The sequence below is a fragment of the Maniola jurtina genome, chromosome 9, assembly GCF_905333055.1.
Source record: "Maniola jurtina chromosome 9, ilManJurt1.1, whole genome shotgun sequence".
NCBI classification, from domain to species: Eukaryota; Metazoa; Arthropoda; class Insecta; order Lepidoptera; family Nymphalidae; genus Maniola; species Maniola jurtina.
In genome coordinates, this window is record NC_060037.1 from 6,517,604 (window position 1) to 6,537,816 (window position 20,213).

Consider the following 20,213-nt stretch of genomic DNA (forward strand, 5'->3'; position numbering starts at 1 on the left):
TACTCAAACTTAATAATTAAAATTTGTTCTGTCAATAGGTTTTATCAAACTACTTTGGTAGAGCCCCTGCCTAGAGATTCGCTAACTCGGTGTCTGACACGGAATGATAGCCACCGAGCTCATTTGATGTTTATTTTTAATTCATTTAAGTTTTTCTAGGAAAAAATATTTTATTGTCACTCAGTTAAGCAACAATGTCAAATGTGCTCGGTGGCTATCATTCGGTATTAGAGTTAGCGAATGGTATTGAATATTGATACTAGATTATTTTGCCGCCATTTCCCACCATTAGCTTTCACTAGACGGATTCGTATCATCTCTCGAATTAGTCACGTCAAAACTGTTATTTATTAAACTTCAAATGCAACTTATTGATCGGAAGTCGTTCATTGTCGAATTCAAGAGACATTGATCAAGCATCATAAATTAGGGTCTACAGAATAGAATACACTCTATAGAATATATTTTTTTAGATTAACATCGATTCATTTGCCTCGATATACTAAGTATATTGCTGCATTTCAAAATGGTTGATTATAATAGAAATAAATAATAATATATGTATATGTGTTTGAAACAGCTTTTTTTGTAAGTACTCATACATATATATTATTTATTGATCAATAGCTTGAAGCTATATACAATTTCAGTTTGTACTTCTTTACAAAACAGTTGTCGTGTATTTCTTTTTTATAGTCAGTAAAAAAGAGTACGAGTTCTAGGAAGTTTCTAGAAGCTCAGACTGTATTGCAGTCTGAACTTCTAGAAACTTCCCGGACGGAAAGTTTACCGGCAGCAATTCACCGGCTGAAAAGTTGCTTGCAATTTTTCTACTAAAACAAGCCCAGATAATAATCAGACAGACACATTATCTCAAAATATCAATCGTTTATAATGATTCATCATACAACCATTCATACTCTTTACAAATCTTTTGAATCAAGAAGCACATCATTAATCACTTGAAAATTGAGAAAACAGGAATATGATCCAAAGCTTTTTAATCTTTATCTGTCTGTAACAGAAACAGATAACATAATCAGAAATCATTTAAACTTGCCAGTCGGCGAATTGTTCTCATATGATTTGCAGACAGTGAATTTGCCGTAGGTAGGTTTATCAAGGATAGGTACCAATGAACCAAATCTTGAAACCCTGTCGACCTAAAGTTTATTTCATACGCACAGTATTATGAATTTGATTTGATAAACTATCAAGAAAATATTACCAAATATAAAGTGGCCCCACGCAATTTTCAACTTTTGTCTTGTTTAATGGAAAGCTTCGGAAATATTATAGGTATTATTGTATATGTAGGTAAAATATTTCTAAAATCCTACCAATAAATTTATTTGGCGATATAAGGGGACAGTAAGGGTATATTTAATATATACACATCTAGGAATAGACATCAGACAGACATGTCGTCTTAGTGCCGGTTCCCACTTGTCGTCTGTTGGGCCCGGTTTTAATCGGATGTTCCAGTGGCAGAACATTTAATACGAAGCTATTCACACTTGTCTGTTAGCAATTAGCATTAGCCAATCCGTTATCTTTACGTTTATGACCTTATATTATGCTTTTTATATTAAGAAAGTTTTCTTGAAATGTAGTTACGTGAAAACACCAGTTACGAAAAATCAAAAATGTATAGCTGATATTTATCAACAAGACACCTACATAGATTTGAAATGTTGTTTTTAGAGATGAACTGTTGTTGTTTTTGCCTGTGTATATCAAACTTACAAAACGGAAGTAACCAAAAATATATTATAGAGCTTCCTTAAGGCTACTTATGAAAGTAACGTCGTATTTAGTTGTTACGCCGGAGGTTAGGGGGACAACAGGTTTTTGGTAAAAAGTTTAGGGGTGAAAATTTCGTATTCAATACAAAAAAGGGAATTCCAGTTTTGAAGCTAAGCTTAACAGACACATGAGTGAGCGCGAAAGTACAGCTTCGTTTCCGTCGGGTACCCCACAGAAACTCTCGCGCCTTTCTGAGTAAGAGCTTGGAAAGCCTGATGGTTTAAGATCGGGTTTATTATCGTTGGGACAGCAGGTACCGGTCAGCACAGGCCGTGCAGGCGGCGCGCGGAGGGCGCGGGGCGCGCAGCGGCCAGCAGGCGCAGCAGCGGGCGGCCGCACAGCGCCACCAGCCCGCCGCCCGCCCAGCGCGCCGCGCTCGCCTCCTCCACCTGAACACAACACTACTAATAAGCTCTTGGCACACGACGGACGCCGGATAGTGACAACACGTGAGCAATTATAGGAATGCTGACTACTATTCAAATCAGCGACTTTTTATCAAACGTCAAAACGCTCGTTTACTAAGAGAGCTTGTATGAAATACACACGTGACGTCATAAACGTTTGATGTATTGTTTATTTTATTTTTTATTTATTAATAATAGACTTAATTTAAAGAGAAACATTTTTCACCAGTTGTTATCGACCAATAAAAAACAGACTGGTGTTTGGAATTTTTCCAGCCCAAATAGACCGTCTGTGCTAGGGCTGACAAAAAAGAAAAAAAAAGATTAATTTATTTTAAGATTTTAAGATTAAAAAAAAAGGTAAGCCTATATTTCCATTTTTTTCAAAAAAAAATTATGTGTTTTTTGTGCATCAGTGTTTATATAATAATATTTCAAAAAATATATAAAGATAGGATAGGATAAAGTTTAGATTATAGCTATAGTATATATGTGATGTACTTTTTAGTTAAATCGATAATTTAAAATGGTTAGCAAACTTAAAACTAACAGCTTACGTGGATTTTATGAATTTTGGAAGACCCTCTATTTAAAAGTTCCTAAGAATAATTTATTTTTGATATAGGTAGTCATCATCCTAATTGTAATGTTGTAGAACCCTAGATGATATAGAAGACGTCACACAGCGCCGTCATGTCGCCGCCGCACCCGCTTGGATTCAACAGGAGTGCGGCGGCGGGACAAGGTGCGAACACGTGTGTTCTGAGTATTCATTGTGAGTTTGTGACAAATTTACAACTATGATTTGTCTGAGTGCCTAGTTTAAATCCCGAGCAAGCGAAGGATTCTATAATAATTGAATAGGGAGCGTGTGAGTGATTCTTAGTGAGAATCCCTAATTATAGAAGTAAGTTATATTGCCTTAAGGTGAATTCATCAAAAATTTGAGCTATAATAAATTACAGACAGTCAAAGATTGGTTATTTACTGGTTAGATTTTACCTCAGCAATGCGGTTAAGTGAGCGCGACTCCCGCAGGCGGCTCTCCTTGCGCGCGGCGCGGCGCCGGCGCCCGCCCGCGCTGCCCGCGCCGCCGCCGCGCGCGTCCCCCGCAGCGCCGCCGCCGCCACCGCTGCCGCTCGACGACCCTCCTCCTGAAAAAAAGTGTCATTTTATTGTCAACTAGATCATTTTTTGCTAACCGTCCCTCAAAGACGAATAATGGTGCGGTTAGTTTTTCATCCAGTGAATTGTTATTATAGGTCTTTTAGCCGGTAAATTACTGTCGATTTTCCATTCGGTGAATTCAGAGAATGTTCCCTGAAGCTAGAGATTACCGTGAGTGGGCGCGGGCGCAGGGGGCGGCGGGCGAGGCGCGGGCCGACGCGCGGCACCGCGCTCTTGGCTGTCACTGGAGTCGTCGTGAGAGTCGCGCCGCGCGCGCTCGCCCGGCGCCGGCGTCTGCTCGCCGGCTCGCTTCTTCTTCTCGGAATCGTCATCCGACAGGTCCGAGGATGAGCAAGATCCGGCCCGGGCGCGCCTCCGCCGGCACTCAATACGTTGCCGCCGGGCCGGCGCCGGGGCCGGCGGCGCACGACGCGCGCTCTCCGCTTGCGTTGCTGCGTTAGTTACATCGCTCGCACCTTCGTCGAGATTCACCTGTGGGAAACATACAAGTCACAAACGTCCCTTAACACTGAGTCAGCGGCCCAGGTGGGAGAGGGTGCGTCCTACGGGGCGGGTAGCGTGTAGCGTGTAGAGCATACAAAAAAAGGCTAGGCAGCAGCTAGATATAATTGTATTCAAAAGTACTTGTAAAAGATTAATTGAATAAAAAATATTTTGATTTGATTTCTCTACAAGTTAAGATAAGTTTCGAACGAAGTCATTTGTTATGTGGTCAATAATTCAGTTGTAAGCGGAACCTTTGATTGTGAGAAGGGCGGCGCTACATTACCTTGGTGAGGTTGTCAGCGAGCTGCGCGGGCCGGGCGAGGTGCAGGCGGCCCTCGGAGCGCGAGCCGCGGCGCGCGTCCGCCGAGCGCGCTGCGGGCGCCGCCACCGCGCCTTCCTCGTCGTCTTCCTCTTCGCGCACGATGCTGCATTTCCGCGATCGCTGCAGCCAAATTACTCTAATTAATATAAAATGCTGATGATGTTTATCTTAGTGCAAGTTTTTAATAATCAACATCGTCGCCTCACTCCAATGAAAAATATTACTTTTGGCCTATGATCATTTGCGTATCTGACTATCCCTCTGTCACAGCCTGCTTGCCCCGAATCTACTGGATCTGGAGGGTACACATATGAATTTCTGTGACCCTAATTAAATAAATGCATTTTGAATGTGGGATAACTTTTGGGAGCCAAATTAGAAAATAAAAAAACATAGAACTTCAACTTTACAAACTACTACCTACTCATCTTTGCTGTCTACAATATAAATAGTCTCACTGGAGGAACATCCTGCGGCGTGCGCGGCGCGGCGGACAGCTGCGGCGGCGCGAGCAGCCCCCGCGACGTGCGAGACACGCCCAACACTTCGGGCCGCCTTGCGCTCTGCCTAGCTTCTTGTCTACAATATAAACAAGGTAAAGTTAAAAACCTAAACCAGACTTACTGTTACTATTTTATATGATTAAAGTTATATGAGTCTTGTTTTTGAAGTTAGACATGCAAATTGACATTTTTTTTTTTTAAATTGCAGCACCTTATTATTTAAAACTTATACCAAGTTTTAAATAATATATAATAATAATAGGGTGCTGCAATTTTTTTTTAAAAAGATTCTTAATTGATTATTTATATGATAAAGAATATAATTTATCGATATTATTAACTAGTTTAGAAAATATAGGGCATAGGCATTAGCTAAAGGATTTTACGAAAAACCACCTCCTTAAATGGGATTCGAAGTTTGTATGAAAAATTGTTCTGGAACTTTTTTTTGGAAATTAGGAAAAATGGCACACTTGCTGCTGGTCTGTTCTTCCATCAAAGCTTCTAATTTCAATAACTATACTAATGCTCTCAACTTGGAATATGTGGTAGTAGTAAGAATGTATAGAAAGTAAAATAGTAAATATGTAACTGGGCCCCATTTTTTTGAAGCATGTTAAAAGGTGCATAAACTGTATTCACTTTTTAAAATGCAATTGCTATCTAGAGTTTTATAATATCTTTGATGAATATATACGGGGATTTTTTCAAAAAATAAAACCATCAACTCTTTAAGTCCAAAAGTCAGTCTGGATTTTAAAAAGATATCTAAATGGCGAACTCCACACGTACGATGTCCCGGTTTTGAATAGTGGTTGGCGTTTTGGCGATAGGCTTTTTACTGAGGCAAAATTTTGTATTCTTGGGAAATTACAAATTGTACGCGGACAGAATTGATGGTAACTGGTAGTGAAATATAAAGATGTAATGATAAGAACCTTTTAGATCTAAGCTTTCGTTCTGCTAATAAATAATAAGTAGCTGTAATGTGATTATATTCATTCTTCTCCAATTCTTCTAAAATATGTTCTTTTGTAGCAATAGCACCATTAACCATTCTTTGCAGAATAGCAGCCCGATCTTCTTCAGTCAGGTCCTGTTTTGCAACCAAAGGTGTGTCAAAATCTTCTATAGTGACACCTTCACCAGCTGTAATCCAGGGATCAGATGCAATCTCTGCTAATGTTGCTCGCTTTTCTGGTTCCCTTACAAGCATTCTTCCTATAAGCCTAAAAGAACAGAATAATTAGTAGAATGTATTGTAAATTAATATGCATAATTATTAAAGGTATTGCAAATTGATGTACCTTTTACATGAATTAGAAACATGAGCTGGCATGGTATATTTACAATCCATAATCATGGTTAATGTTTCACTATCGTTAGCTTCCTGAAAAGGAGCTTGCCCACACACTAGCATGTACAATATAACTCCAAGAGACCACACATCAACGGCAGGCGCATCATAGGAATCGCCCAACAATATTTCAGGGGCTGAATAAGCCAATGATCCACATGATGTTTCTAGTTTTTGTCCTGGACAGAATTTATTACTAAAACCAAAATCAGTCAATTTTACTACTCCTAATTTTTCAAAAAATACTACATTTTCAGGTTTCAAGTCTCGGTGCACAACGTGTAACCTAAAACAAAGTTCCAATATAAGAAGTCATTACATTAAGCATATTGTCAATCAAAATAAGGGAAAATTATTATCGTATTACCTGTGACAGTATGAGATTGCACGGACTATTTGCCTGAAATAATCACGAGCAAGAGATTCTGAGAGACCAGATTCATGTCTCATAATATAATCATATAAATCACCCCCATCTCCTAGTTCTAGTATCAAATACAGCTTAGTCTGGGTGTCAATAACTTCATAAAGTCTTACTACATTAGGATGCTGAACTAATTTCATACAGCGAACCTGAAATATCAAATGATTACAAACACATACAATAAAAATTTCATCTACTTGGTACAGAGATAGTTGCATCCTGGAAACAGACATAGACTGTGTGGAAAATCAAAGAGTTTTCACAGGCTTTTTAAAAACCTAAAACACATGGATGAAGTTGCAGGCATCATCTAGATTGATATAATGCTTGAATAAACAGAATGTGACCCAGAACAAAATGCACATTTTGTCATCTGCCTCACCATCCCTTTGCGCCTCTGCTATATGTAAACTTTATTTTTATTGATATTGGTTAAAAATAATAATATAATACAAAATAATAATAAACGTAATAACCAGCTCACCTCTTGAAATAAATGTGATTTTGATACATCATCTAATTTACTTTTATCGATTACTTTTACAGCCACTTTTTCACCTGTGAAGACATGCCGTGCTAATTTTACAACAGCAAAATGTCCCGAGCCAAGAGTATCCAGCAAGTCATATAAGCCTGCTATTTTAGTGTCATAGGCTCCAACTGTGATGGGCACTCCACTTCCACAATTATTCATTTTGTTTGGTTAGTCTGCTAATAAATACAGTGTTCACTTAGTTTAATGAGTGTCCCCCATTCTTTCTGTACACATTACATCTATCAACCTGTTGAAATTGTAGTAATTCATTAATAACCAAAGCAAGAAAGTTATAGATAGTATTTTAGTAGTATAAGTATACAAATAGTGTTTAATGATGTTGACCTACATGATAATCCTGACTGATCGAGCATTCAGGAGATGTCTTCGGAATGTTACAACACCCTGAAACCAAAATATTAAAAGAACATAAGATCGCAAAGCAATAAAATAACTTACGTGGATAAATTTGTGGATTCAAAACTGTTCATGGAATTCCAAAACTGGCTTCTAATAAGATCAGCTCTTTTCATTGATGTCAATACAACAGCACTTTACCTCTTAAAATGGATATCATATAAATAATACAAGAAAATTGTATAAATGTTGCATTATTTTACTACTATTTAATTGATATATCGAACGCAAAGTATGAGTTTAGTTATATTAAATACCTAGATACCTACCTACCTACGTAAAGTATAGGTATCTACAAATTGGCCTGTTCGGAAAACTCAACACTTTCTTTTCTTAATTCTTGTCATTTAACTAAACATACGGAATTCGTTTTTACATGGTTTCACATCTATATGATTTTAATGATTTAAGATTCAGCAGTCAACACCCCAGTCAGATATTTTTATAATTTACAATAAATAGGTAATTGATTTGATTCCAATTTTTAAACGTAAAGTACCTAGTACACGCCACAGATTATGATGGATCTATGAATCTAATGGCAGCGTCACACACATGCTTGAGACAAATAGCAAGCATGTTTTACGTAGGTATGCTTAGATACCACACCCTTGGGAGCGCTTGATTGATTGGCAGCACAGACTAGTAATCCGGATTTTGGCCTTTGCAGGCATGCCAAACACGGTGTTTGACAATGCTTGCTGTATGTTTTTTTAAATAAAAATAGTGAACAAATGACCAGGCGGATCACCTGATGTTAAGTGATTACAGATTACCACCGACCATGAACATTTGCAGTACCAGAGGAACCGCCAATACATTGCCAGCCTTTCAAGAATTTGTTGGTCCACCCCTTGAATAATCCCATGTTGTAATCTAATGGAAACACTGCAGAAAGGAGTTTATTCCAGTTTGCATGTAGGTGGAAAGAAGGATCTGGCGCAACGGGCAGTCGAAGTGCATGTTCTTTTGTCGCAAGCGTCTGGCAGTTGATTTAAAGTTGCACTTACGTAAATAAATTTTAATAATCTTAGGGAAGCGCCCCACGCTTCTAACAAACAGCAAACAGCAAGCGTGTGGATGGCGCGTTTGCGTTTGCTTGCCAACGCTTTGGAGCGTTTCGGTTAGCAGATTAAGCCATCTGTGGTATTTGCCGATGCTTGCTGTTTGTTTGCCACAAGCTTGAAGCGCTTGCATTGGAATAAATCGACTATCTGTCAAGTGTCATCAACAATCTAAAAAAATAACAAAAAAAAATTATACTTGCTCTTTGACGTGCTCTTTGACCATTTCTTCCGGCTTTTCCGGGCTCCGACTATTCAATTCAAATAAATATCCAGTGATTCAACTCTTAATAATGGTTCTGGCTCACGATTTACAGGAAAGCAAGAAGACAAATGACATTGAGATATCACAAGATGTAACATTTGATACAATGCTTCTCTCTTCGAATACTTTAGAAGGATTAAAAAAATCCGGCTTCATCAGGCCTTCACCAATTCAATTACATGGTGTTCCCCTAGGAAAGTGTGGATTCGGTAAGCAACAAGCTTCGAGCAGTTCCAAACAGGGTTTTCTCAAGCGCGAATTTATTTGGCTTGGACTTAAAAACAGCTTCTTAATCGAAATCAGGCGATATTACCGTTCACACTTGCATTCCCCAGTTTTTAATAGATCATGTTATTAAAAATATGTATGTAATTGTTCTAGATTTACTATTGGAGGCCAAATCGGGAACTGGAAAAACTGCTGTTTTCACTATTATAATACTGGAAAAACTAGACCTAGATAAAGGTTTACAGGCAGTTATTTTAGCACCTACTCGAGAGATAGCAGCTCAAGTTTGTGATGTATTGAGACAGATTGGTAATCAATATACTGGTATGTTCAAACTGATTATTTTGCACATAAATAATTAATTTTGATTTTTCTTAATGCTGATTGTATTTTAGGCTTACGAGTTGAAGTGGTTATGGGAGGTTTACCTGTTCAAGAAGATATTGAAAAATTTAAAGAAAATAATGTGCACATTGTAGTCGCTAGTCCAGGCAGACTGAAACATCTGATAAAAGGCCAGCATATAGATATTGGCGCTGTAAGACTACTGGTCCTTGATGAAGCTGATAAATTAATGGAAAAAAGTTTTCTGCCAGACATTAAGTACATACATAAAGCTCTTCCCCTGGAAAAACAAGTGATTATGAGTAGTGCAACATTTCCAGAGAGTTGTAAAGAATTCATCAATGAATTTGTCCATGATGCACAGCACATCTGTCCTAATAGTGACTGTGTTCTTCTGGGAGTTGTCCAAAAAGTAACTTATGTCAAATACAACAGCAACTCTGTTATACAAACAAATAATAGGTTTAAAGAACTACTAAAAATTATAAGGACAAAGCAATTTAAGCAATGTCTGATTTTCTGTAACTATCAGACGAGGGTAGGAGAATTATATAAAATGCTAACTAGAGAAAAATGGCCCGCTGAGCAGTTATATGGTGCTCAAGATCAACTGGATCGTTTAGATGCCCTTAAAACATTACAAGATTATAAGTGCAGGATATTGATATCAACAGATTTGGCAGCGCGTGGGATTGATGCATTAAATGTAGATCTTGTTATAAATTTTGAGCCTCCATTTGAATGGCAAACATATTTACATAGAATAGGAAGAGCTGGCAGGTTTGGATCTTATGGCATGGCTATTACTATACTTAGTGAGGGAAGTGATCAGAAAAAGTTTATGGATTTGCTTTCTGCAGTAAACTTGTCAGTTAAATTAACTCCACTTTGGCCTGAAGTTAAAAGTAATGGGGAACATGCACAAGTATCAGAAGCTGAAAATTATTTAGCATTGAAAGACACTGATGAACAAGGCTCCACAGAACTTTGGAAAATCATTTGTGGTGCAGAAAACTCTCCTAATAAGGAAAATATTGAAAATTTTTATGAACTTTTTAATTCATTTCAAAACACTGCAAATGAAACCTGTGATATTGAATCATTTTCTGATTTATTTAATTCATTTCAAAATAACAATTTGCCAGACACTAATGGGTTTCAGTATAAATGTATGAAATGGCCTAACTTATCAACAAAGCAATATCTTATTGGTGTAAAAAATAAATTAAAGGACTTGGCGCATGAAACAAATGACTCCCTTACTGAATTTGCTAATAATCTTAATGGAAGTCGGGAAACAATATGTGGTAAATACAAAAAACAAACTGAGCAGAGAGTAGAAAATTATTCTAAAATAAATATCCAAGATTCAATAAGTGAAGAAAATAATTCAAAAAGTGTAGAAAACAATTTTGAGACCATGAAATCAGTTAAGACGAATGCCAATAGATTACTTCCGATCAGCAGTTTGAATAAAAAACATGAATTCAGCCACAATAGAAAACAAATTCCATCTAGTAGTTCTAATGAAGATTGCAAGAATGGAAGGGAAAAAACCAGTTACAAATGTAGAACTAAATCAAAAGTAAGAAATACACAATTAAATAAATCATCTGCTCCACACAGTTCAATTTCATGTAGTTCTGATACAAGTAGTGACTTCTACCCTACAGAAGAAAATCTATTTATGAGCTGTTACAGTGATTGGTACAAAAAACTAAAAATAAGAGTTAGACAGATAGAATTAGCAGTTTATATCGATGAACTCAGTAAATTATAATGATTGTTTCTGTGATAAATACGATTTTATAAACATGTTGATTTAGTTATTTTATAATTTTTATTAGTGTTTACCTACACTTGAAGAAAATGCTGAAATATTTTTTTTAATTTGTTGATTTAGCTTTGAAAGTACTAAAGAATAAAACATTAAAGTATTCTTTCGTTTTTTTAATAATATGATTTAGGTCTATCCGCTAAAATGCTATGTAGGATGGTTACTTTTACTTCAAAAGGGGCCACAACCACGGCCAGTATCCGCAGCGTCCAGGTAAAGCCTCAATAGCTCAACGGTTAAGAAGCGAACTAAAATCCGAAAGGTCGGCGGTTCAAATTCAAACCATATGGTCCTTTTATAAACAGTGCCCGGCAAACAACTTGGCACTACCTACTTATACGAGAGTATCAACGATTTGAATTTACAGCTTCCATAGTAAAACAAGGAACCCTTGGAAGCGGTGTGTAACATAATTATCATATTCGTTCAAGGGACCAATAACATTCAGAGATGATGATTTTAATTTGATCACGTCATCTCAATGATGTAATTCACTTATTGATTGATCCACCGAATACACCTATGCATTGCTTCAATCGACAGGCGATGTAGACCTTACAATGCCTAATTGCAAATAGTCTACATCTGAGGATGCTCCGGTGTCGGGGCGACACGGGCGTAGAGTGGTTTTTGGAATTTGTATGGTGCTGCGTGGTGATGGTGTGTATGGCTTGCTTGGTCGCTGGCTTTTCCTGCGTGTTTATCAGTGGGAGGGCCGGCGGTGCGCATCGCATGCTGCATGTTGCACCGTACAGATTTGTTTGGTTTAGCGGATTATAGCAAATGAAGCTTTTGGTTCCTTGTACCTATATTATGGACTTCAGCAAAATAACGCCTGCTTCTATACTACGATGGAATCATACACGCGACTACCGCAGTTGCGTTTGTAAGTGTATATGTGTAGATTCGCGTCGTGGACGCTCCCGTATCGAATGCCGCATTGCGCAGGTGTGGCCGCGTAAGTAAAAAGGATAAAAATAATAAATGCAAAAAGTTAAGTATAAGATAATTTAATTGGGACTAGATTACACAAAATATTCTATACAAAAGTAACTAAATATAAACAAAAATGCTTATAGTAATTTTATACATTATCAGATTAGGTACTATACAAAAGTTACATACATCGACGGTCCCTACGTACATAAAGACATGTCGAAAATGGCATTTTTTTTTTATTGCACAATTGGCTTTAGATTTTCCTTATGCACATACCTGTATATATATATTTTTTTAATATTACGTATTTAACGTCATTTACAAATCGTATATGAGAACAAGTATTATATTTACAACGAATAAGTGTCGTAGATGCGGATATCTATATGTATCGTTTTGTACGGTGTTTTAAAATGCGCGCCACTCGGTGCGGACGCGGCCTTGTCTGACATAACATCATTCACGGCGGGAGTTCCCCAATAAGACGGGTCCCCTTTACTAGCTCAATGAAATACAAAACCGATATAAATCAATATTTTTATTGTTTTTCTAACCTAGACCTAGACCAGTAGAATATCAGTGTAAAAGCGGTCATATCAGACATATCCGCTTATACTATGATATAGTCATGAAAATATAATTATTTCACAAATAATTATAATGTTACATGCTTGTTTAAAATATGATTTCCTAAATAATTATTACAAAGAAAACAAAGATTTTATTGTTATCGAAGTATATGAAGTCATGTCCTACATGTTTGTACATTTATTAACTGTTTTCTTCTTTCCTGCGTATAAAAAGGTATCATAGACATCTCTGACATGCTTTTATTTTAATATCAGCGTAGAAACAGTCATCTATCAGTTTTTCCAAGAAAATATAAAAAAAGAAAATATGTAGAAATACCACTATAAAGTTCCTAAAGCTAATAAAACATTATAGAAAAATAATAATTATAATTGTACATAGAATTATTTCTAGAGCGGTTTGAACATAAATAACGCTCTCCTGTAAACCTCGGTTTTTGACATGTCTTTATGTACGTAGGGACCGTCGACATATTTTAAGCCTCCATAGCAGAAATAATGTATCTCTCAAGTCTTAAACATCGTTGGCGTTTTGGATAATCTACTTATTAATCTTTGATTTTTATTCTTAATTTGAATAATAATAAAAATTATTGTAATCTAGATGCATCTTGATATAAGTAGGTAGTCAAATTAACTATGTACGATGTTTCGTTAGGTAAAACCATACGCTTAGAAAAATTGTAAGTCTATGGGTAAAACAGATACGAATACAAAATGATTACTTAAAAGTTAAAACAACATTATTTATTTTGTCAATATTGCGTTATGTCCATACATATTATGCTTCATGTAATTAATTCACAAATAGTTACATATTTATTTACCAACTCACTATGGACTAGTGAATCCACTCCGAGTTTCGCACGAGTGGGTTTACAATTCCAGACATACATAACTTAAAATTTAAAAAACCCCCTACACAAAAACCTCTACAAGAAAACAAGAAAAGAGCTGATAACTTTCAAAACGGCTGAACCGATTTTCTTCGATTATAGCTAAGAACACTCGATCAAGCCACCTTTCAATTTTCAAACAAAAGAAACTAAATTGAAATCGGTCCATTCGTTTAGGAGCTACGATGCCACAGACAGATACACAATTCAAACTTATAACACCCCTCTTTTTGGGTCGGGGTTTAATAAAATGCATATTGCTATAGTGTGTAGTGTGTACTGCACAACTTAACTTTCGACCGAAACGCAGTTAGGGTTACGCACACAAGTCGAAGTTACCCTACTTTTATCAAAATAAAATTTTCATATAGGTAAGTTATAAACTTCATAGTTTGTATAAAAACTGGAATCGTCGCGACCGTGACACATTACTTACAATAATATTCATGTATGAAAAATTGATAGCCTGTGTTCATTATTTTACTTAATTTTAAATATTTATTTTTGTACTTAAAATCAGAAGGTAACATTAATTACTTAGGCTATTAAAATAATAACTTAGTTCTAGCAAAATCTATATCAAGTATTATTAATAAGATCGTAATAAACCACCAATATTAAAATCAAACTACCTACATAAGTACCAAACATAATCCATACTAATATTATAAATGCGAAAGTGTGTCTGTCTTTCTGTCTGTCTGTCTGTCTGTCTGTCTGCTACGTTTTCACGGCCCAACCGCTGAACCGATTTTGATGAAATTTGGTACAGACATAGGCTACATCCCGGGGAAGGACATAGGCTACTTTTTATCTCGGAAAATCAAAGAGTTCCTGCGGGATTTAAAAAACCGAAATCCAGGCGGGCGAAGCCACGGGCATCCTCTAGTTATAAATATAAACAGAAAATAAAAACAATAAGCCCTTGTTTACATGGACGCTTTTCTAACGTGACGCTTGGTGTTCAGTTAATAATGTTTTTTAACAACCATTACTAAAAGCGTTCATGAGTATGAGGATTTAGAGAACTCAATACTGAACAGGAAACATAGTTATTATATACCTAATTGTTATAATTAATCCGGGATCTAGCGAAAAACTACATCATTTTAAAATACTCGCGACTTTTCTTTAATCCTTCTTCTCGTGCGTTTCTGAAAAGTAAATACAAGAAGTCGTTATAGTGATAATAATCTAAAGTATTTTTTTTAATTAAAATGGCATTTTGACAGGAACTAGTATAAAATTGGAAAATGGTGTGATTCAGTAGTGTCATCGTTAATGGGTCAATGAACCAGTTCCCGGAACCAGGGAAAATCGGTTCATTCGTTTAGGAGCTACGATGCCACAGACAGATACACACGTCGAACTTATAACATCCCTCTTTTTGGGTCGGGGTTTAAAAATATACTAATATTATGCTGTATGGATGGATGTAATTAGTGTGAAAGTATGGATGTACACAAATACCTGTAATTTCTTCCTCGTCCGCATCTAGTATATCGGCGCAACATATAGAATAGCATATAAGTGAGAGGAAACCAAGCGGCAGGCCAAACACGAGCGCAGTGAGCACCGGGTTGCCACGCCACATGTTCATGAGAGTGATTCGCGCCTCGAAGAACCCACGGTACATGCGGACTATCCAGTTGTTACCACCATATGCCTGAAAAAAACTTGTTTTTAGGGTTCCCTACCTCAAAAGGATCCCTCATAGGATCACTTCTGTCTGTCCGTCTGTCCATCGTGTCTGTCAAGAAAACCTGTAGGGTACTTCCTGTTGAATCATGTTTCGCATGCAGGTAGGTCTTATACAGTTATATCTTGTACTTGTATACTTGTTCTACATAATTCAGTTATATCTTGTATGATGGTATGAGACCATTTGTGTACGAGTCGTACTAGACCAGTTTTTTTAGAAATTCTTTTTTTTTCTCTCCCATCTAGCTTTATACTGATTAGCCAATGTCAAGTTTGTAGTTATTTACAAGTTAGGGAAACTATATATATAAGTATGGACTTCTTATGTGCCGGCGCCCACCGACATACACGCGGCGCACCTTTAGAGCGCTTCCCAGTCAGTTGCACCGCCTGTAAACACCAGCAGAGCACAAAAACCGGCCTCTTCTAACAAAAAAACACTCCAAAAAGGCACAACACGCGCGCCAGCAAACGCCACCACAGACGAAGTCCTTAGAAATTTTATATTTTCTAACTCCCGAACTTGGTTTCCGGTCGCGATATTTTTCCATAATATTAGCCATGTATTATCATGACTAATATTCCCCTTTTCCCCTCCAACTAAGCGTAAAGCTTATGCTAGGAGTAGGTACCACAATAGTGCAACGGGTGGGGTTTGAACCGCCGACCTTCCGGATTTCAGTCAGCTTTTTTACTCGTTAATATACACTTACCGGTGCCATTTGTTTGTGTATCTGATCAAGGAACAATGACACAGCTTCAGGCGTCATAAGCACGGGGTCGTCATCCGGCATGTGGTGATGGCTGGTGGTGGAGTTGAGAACGATCAGGTGCGGCACAGTCAACTCCGACATGACTATCGAGTTGGCCAGTTCAGGATTACCTATCCATCCAAACTGAAAGTGATGGTGCAATTCCTGCTTTTTACTTCTGCAAAAAGTAAGGGAGAATTAACTCTGTCACCATTATGTTTTGACGACATATTTTTATCTAAATACTGAAAGCAAAAAATTAATGAAATATTGAATTTGAATTATTCCATAATATTTCTAACAATAGATTGGGTGTTTCAGTTCAGTATTTAGGCTGCGCTCACTTTGCGTGCTTCGTATGTGTTACGTGTACGACCGAATTTCATGGGGAAACGCATGCGAAGTTAGCACGGCCTAAGATGTATCAATAATATACATATTATAATATAGAACATATTCTAAAAGAACAGTTTTTGGCTTTACTAGGTGTATTCAATGACAAAAAAATGTACCAAAATCCAGAAAATTCTTATTATGGGTGTTTATATGGTTTCAATGAATATGTACAGCATCTTGTAAAGCCAAATACAATTCATAAATCTTTTTTTAGAATTTTTTGTAGGTCAGAGACTTTTTTCAATAAACCGTCTCCATTGAATCAGTTGCCATTGATTAAAGAAGCCATACCTTATAATGCTTTCAATCATGTCCTTGAAGTCACGTTCAGTCTGTGTTATTTCATTGAGTTTATTTTCTGACACAACAGCTATTACTATGTACTTTTCAGTGGCTATTAAGTCATTTATGTTAGATCTTGTAATTTTCGGGAAAAATCCAAATCTCTCAGAGTTAACCCATTTATTCAGAGAAGTATTTAAGGCATCCTTATCTTCCAACAGTTCCAGATTTGCTATTATATAAAAAATATTGTAGCATTAACAAAGATATTACATAGGATAATTTGAAAACAACTATCTTCTTTAGCAACAAAAAATACTTATTCAGATTTCTGAAAATGTTAATTCACAAAGAAAAAAACCGGTCAAGTGCGAGTCAGACTCTCGCATGAACGGTTCTGTACCATAGTTCAAGGAATAACACTTTTTTTTTCTTAATTTTCATGGTAGCTGTTTTGAAATTTTTATTATTTGTTGTCATAGCGGCAATAAAAATACACATTCTGTGAAAATTTCAACTCTCTACCTATGACGGTTCACGAGATACAGCCCGCTAACAGACAGACAGACGGACGGACAGCAGAGTCTTAGTAATAGGGTCTCGTTGGCACCCTTTGAGTACGGACCCTAACGATTTTCTTTTTACTAAACCCTTTATCTGTTATAGAATTAATGTCCATTTGAAACCAAGGCAGAATTCAGATAACATTACTAAATAACTGCTTCAAAAATCTAATAAATTATGAATGTTACTCACTTTGAAAATAAAAAATTTCTTCTTCTTTATACACAAACACAGAAGAGTCATTTGGAGGCTTCAAGTCATTACTAGCAATATCATGTGACAAAGCATAGAACCAGCTATGAGCCTGATATTTCTCTGCATGGTTTGAAAACATTTCCTGAAAGAATAATTATTATGTAGTTAATAGCTGTGTTATTTATAAAACTGCTTTTAAAAACCAGATTTTCAAGCAACATTTGTTTTTGTACCATTTACTTTTTTTAATATATTCTAGCTGATCAAATCTGCTTCACTCAGGTATAATGCTTGCATGTACAATATAATATATACTTACCCTATCTTACTTCTAAATATATTATATTCTTTAGCTTTCTAATAGTGAAAGAATTATTAAAATCGGTTCAGTTAAAATTAGTTTCCACAGTGTTTTTAACCTAAATCTACACAGAGAAAGTTGCAGGCCTCATATACTTATATACAAATAATAAATGTAGCTTGCATTCTGGAGATGCTAGTATTTTCATAATTCTCACCCATAATGGTCCATGTTGTTTTCCAACATAACCAAAGAATATATTGTGAGTCTCTTTAAGGTAGCCCAAACTGTCAGCATGTGATACTCTCTGTACTGCTGGCTGAGCCATCCTCATTGCATAGTTCACCATGTCTTCTTTGAGTCTCTCTCCAGAGTACTCATGCCAGAATGCTCCTTTTATACTGTAAAATTATTTTCATTTATAAACTCTCAAGGATGCATGTAGAGAAATGTATAATAAAGGGTTTATATAAGTTTTATTATAATTATTATCAATTTTAATAGGAAGTTATACCTAGATTTTAACAATAATTATCATAGCTGGAAATTTCTCTAAAACTTCAACCAATGTAAAAGAATATTAAGGTTCACAGTTCACAACAATTTTTATAGTAAAGAATTTTATTTAAACTAGCTGAGCCAGACCTTTGCTCTGGTGTAATTCATATAAACCCTTTCTTAATGGTGATCTTCCTCATAGTGAAAATCTACATGCAACAATTCAAGTTTCTAGACCCAGCAGTGTGAGTGGTATCTTGATATCTTAGTTTGTTAGTTTTAGAGAAACAAAATGCAATGGTACTTACAACATAATCGTAGGATAAGCTCTCACTTTAAAGTGAGTGGCTACAGCTGTGAACCGTGTACAGTCTACTTTGGCTACCTTTATGGGAGTGTTGTATAAAGCCTGGGCTACATGCGCCCAGATAGGCTCGATTCTGCGACAGTGTGCACACCATGGTGCATAAAACTTTACAAACCAAACTCCTTCACTGCTAATGTCGATAAATTTGTCACTTAACTCTAACACTCTAGATGATGATACTGCATTTAGACCTAAAATAAACAATTTAAAAATATATTATTAAAAAAGTGGACAAGTGCAAGTTGAACTAAAATGGAGAGGGTCCCAACGAAGGTACAATAATTAAGTAAGTTTGCACAACACACAATATTGAGAGATTTACTGATGTTTTATGATCAGTCTATTTTTTTGTAGGTTTTCCTGTATTCATCTATATCATACCTTATTTTCATCTATAAGAAAAGAACAATTTTCTATATTTATTCAAAACTAGATAATCCCTGCGACTTTGTCGCCTAGATTTAGGTTTTATAAAAATCCTGTGGGAACTCTTAGCTTTTCCAGGATGAAAAGTTGCCTATGACAATTTCCGGGATGCAAGCTACCTTTGTACCAAAATCGGTTAAACATATGGCCTATAACAATCCGGTGGAAGTTCTTTAATTTTCTGGGATAAAAAGTAGCCTATGTATGTCCCCGGGATGTAAGCTAACTCTGTACCAAATTTCATCAAAATCGGTTAAACTGGTGGCCCTGAAAAGTTAGCAGACAGACACACTCGCATTTATAATAATATTAAGTATGGATTTTAGGCTTGGTAGTATCATAGACAAGGGGGTGTGAATGACCAATTTTCATCTATTTTCCTAAACAACTTTCAAACTACGGTCTATTTTAAAGCCCTCACACCAAGCCCTTTCATTTGATGTCGCACGGTACAGTTTGCAAAACATTTTTTTGCAAATTGACCCCCAAATGTGCACATAATCAAAATTTATTTATTTACCTTACAAGTCTATGTTTGGATCACAGAATACATTACATTCTCGTAAACTTAATCGGCACAGTAGGTTCGGAGCAAATTGGCTGTGATAGACGGACGGACAGGCAGACCGAGTGATCCTATAATGGTTTCGTTGTTTCATTTAGACATACCGAACCTGAAAAACCATAAATCTCCCCTAAAATCGGCAGTCATCGAATGATCATTTATTACTGAATAAAATTGCAAAATGCCTATGCCATTGATTTGTAAGTGAAGTTTCATAATAAAACTTGTTACCTACATTAGAAATAATATCTCAGCAATTCATAGATCTATTACGTACCTATTAAAAACATAAAAATTGGTTCTAAGATCCCCTTCATTTTTATTTCGTTAAAGGCAGCTAAAAATGGTTAATGCAGTAAACTCATTTATTATATTTTTAGAAGTACATTATAATAAAAATTCAGTTTTTTAGCACATTTTCTCCACTCAATGTTTTCAATTTTTTCACAGATTTTTGTGTATAGAGTATAGACACCAATGACCAAAGAGTTTGTAATTTGACGCATATTTGACGTGCCAAATGGACCAATTATGACTGTGATTATGACCACCACAGT

At 36.3% G+C, this 20,213-nt stretch overlaps 3 protein-coding genes across 12 annotated transcripts; 1 reads left to right on the plus strand and 2 right to left on the minus strand.

Annotated features, from left to right (window-relative positions):
* Window positions 1-927: 927 nt before the first annotated feature.
* LOC123868418 (SNF-related serine/threonine-protein kinase-like) lies at window positions 928-7,927 on the minus strand. 10 transcript variants are annotated; one of them, XM_045910946.1, is made up of 11 exons: window positions 7,723-7,927; window positions 7,378-7,433; window positions 6,978-7,275; window positions 6,437-6,642; window positions 6,020-6,355; window positions 5,651-5,941; window positions 4,668-4,788; window positions 4,171-4,329; window positions 3,551-3,872; window positions 3,216-3,367; window positions 928-2,195 (listed from the first exon to the last, which is right to left on the minus strand). In XM_045910946.1, exons 3-11 carry the CDS (start codon window positions 7,185-7,187, stop codon window positions 2,067-2,069), a joined length of 1,926 nt encoding a protein of 641 aa, XP_045766902.1. In that variant the 5' UTR covers window positions 7,188-7,275; window positions 7,378-7,433; window positions 7,723-7,927; the 3' UTR covers window positions 928-2,066. The 10 variants fall into 10 exon arrangements, with proteins under 10 accessions (XP_045766902.1, XP_045766908.1, XP_045766901.1 ...); XM_045910952.1 differs by having other exon boundaries at window positions 6,978-7,204; window positions 7,719-7,927; XM_045910945.1 differs by having other exon boundaries at window positions 7,719-7,927.
* Window positions 7,928-8,714: 787 nt separating this feature from the next.
* LOC123868417 (probable ATP-dependent RNA helicase DDX20) lies at window positions 8,715-11,286 on the plus strand. The gene is made up of 3 exons (XM_045910942.1): window positions 8,715-8,983; window positions 9,156-9,326; window positions 9,398-11,286. The coding sequence occupies exons 1-3, from the start codon at window positions 8,803-8,805 to the stop codon at window positions 11,125-11,127; spliced, it is 2,082 nt and encodes a 693-aa protein (XP_045766898.1). The 5' UTR covers window positions 8,715-8,802; the 3' UTR covers window positions 11,128-11,286.
* A 3,140-nt stretch (window positions 11,287-14,426) lies between these two features.
* LOC123868423 (protein disulfide-isomerase TMX3) lies at window positions 14,427-20,134 on the minus strand. The gene is made up of 8 exons (XM_045910958.1): window positions 19,934-20,134; window positions 18,607-18,856; window positions 18,018-18,201; window positions 17,497-17,641; window positions 16,750-16,972; window positions 16,024-16,240; window positions 15,080-15,275; window positions 14,427-14,763 (listed from the first exon to the last, which is right to left on the minus strand). Exons 1-8 carry the CDS (start codon window positions 19,971-19,973, stop codon window positions 14,741-14,743), a joined length of 1,278 nt encoding a protein of 425 aa, XP_045766914.1. The 5' UTR covers window positions 19,974-20,134; the 3' UTR covers window positions 14,427-14,740.
* Window positions 20,135-20,213: the final 79 nt, after the last annotated feature.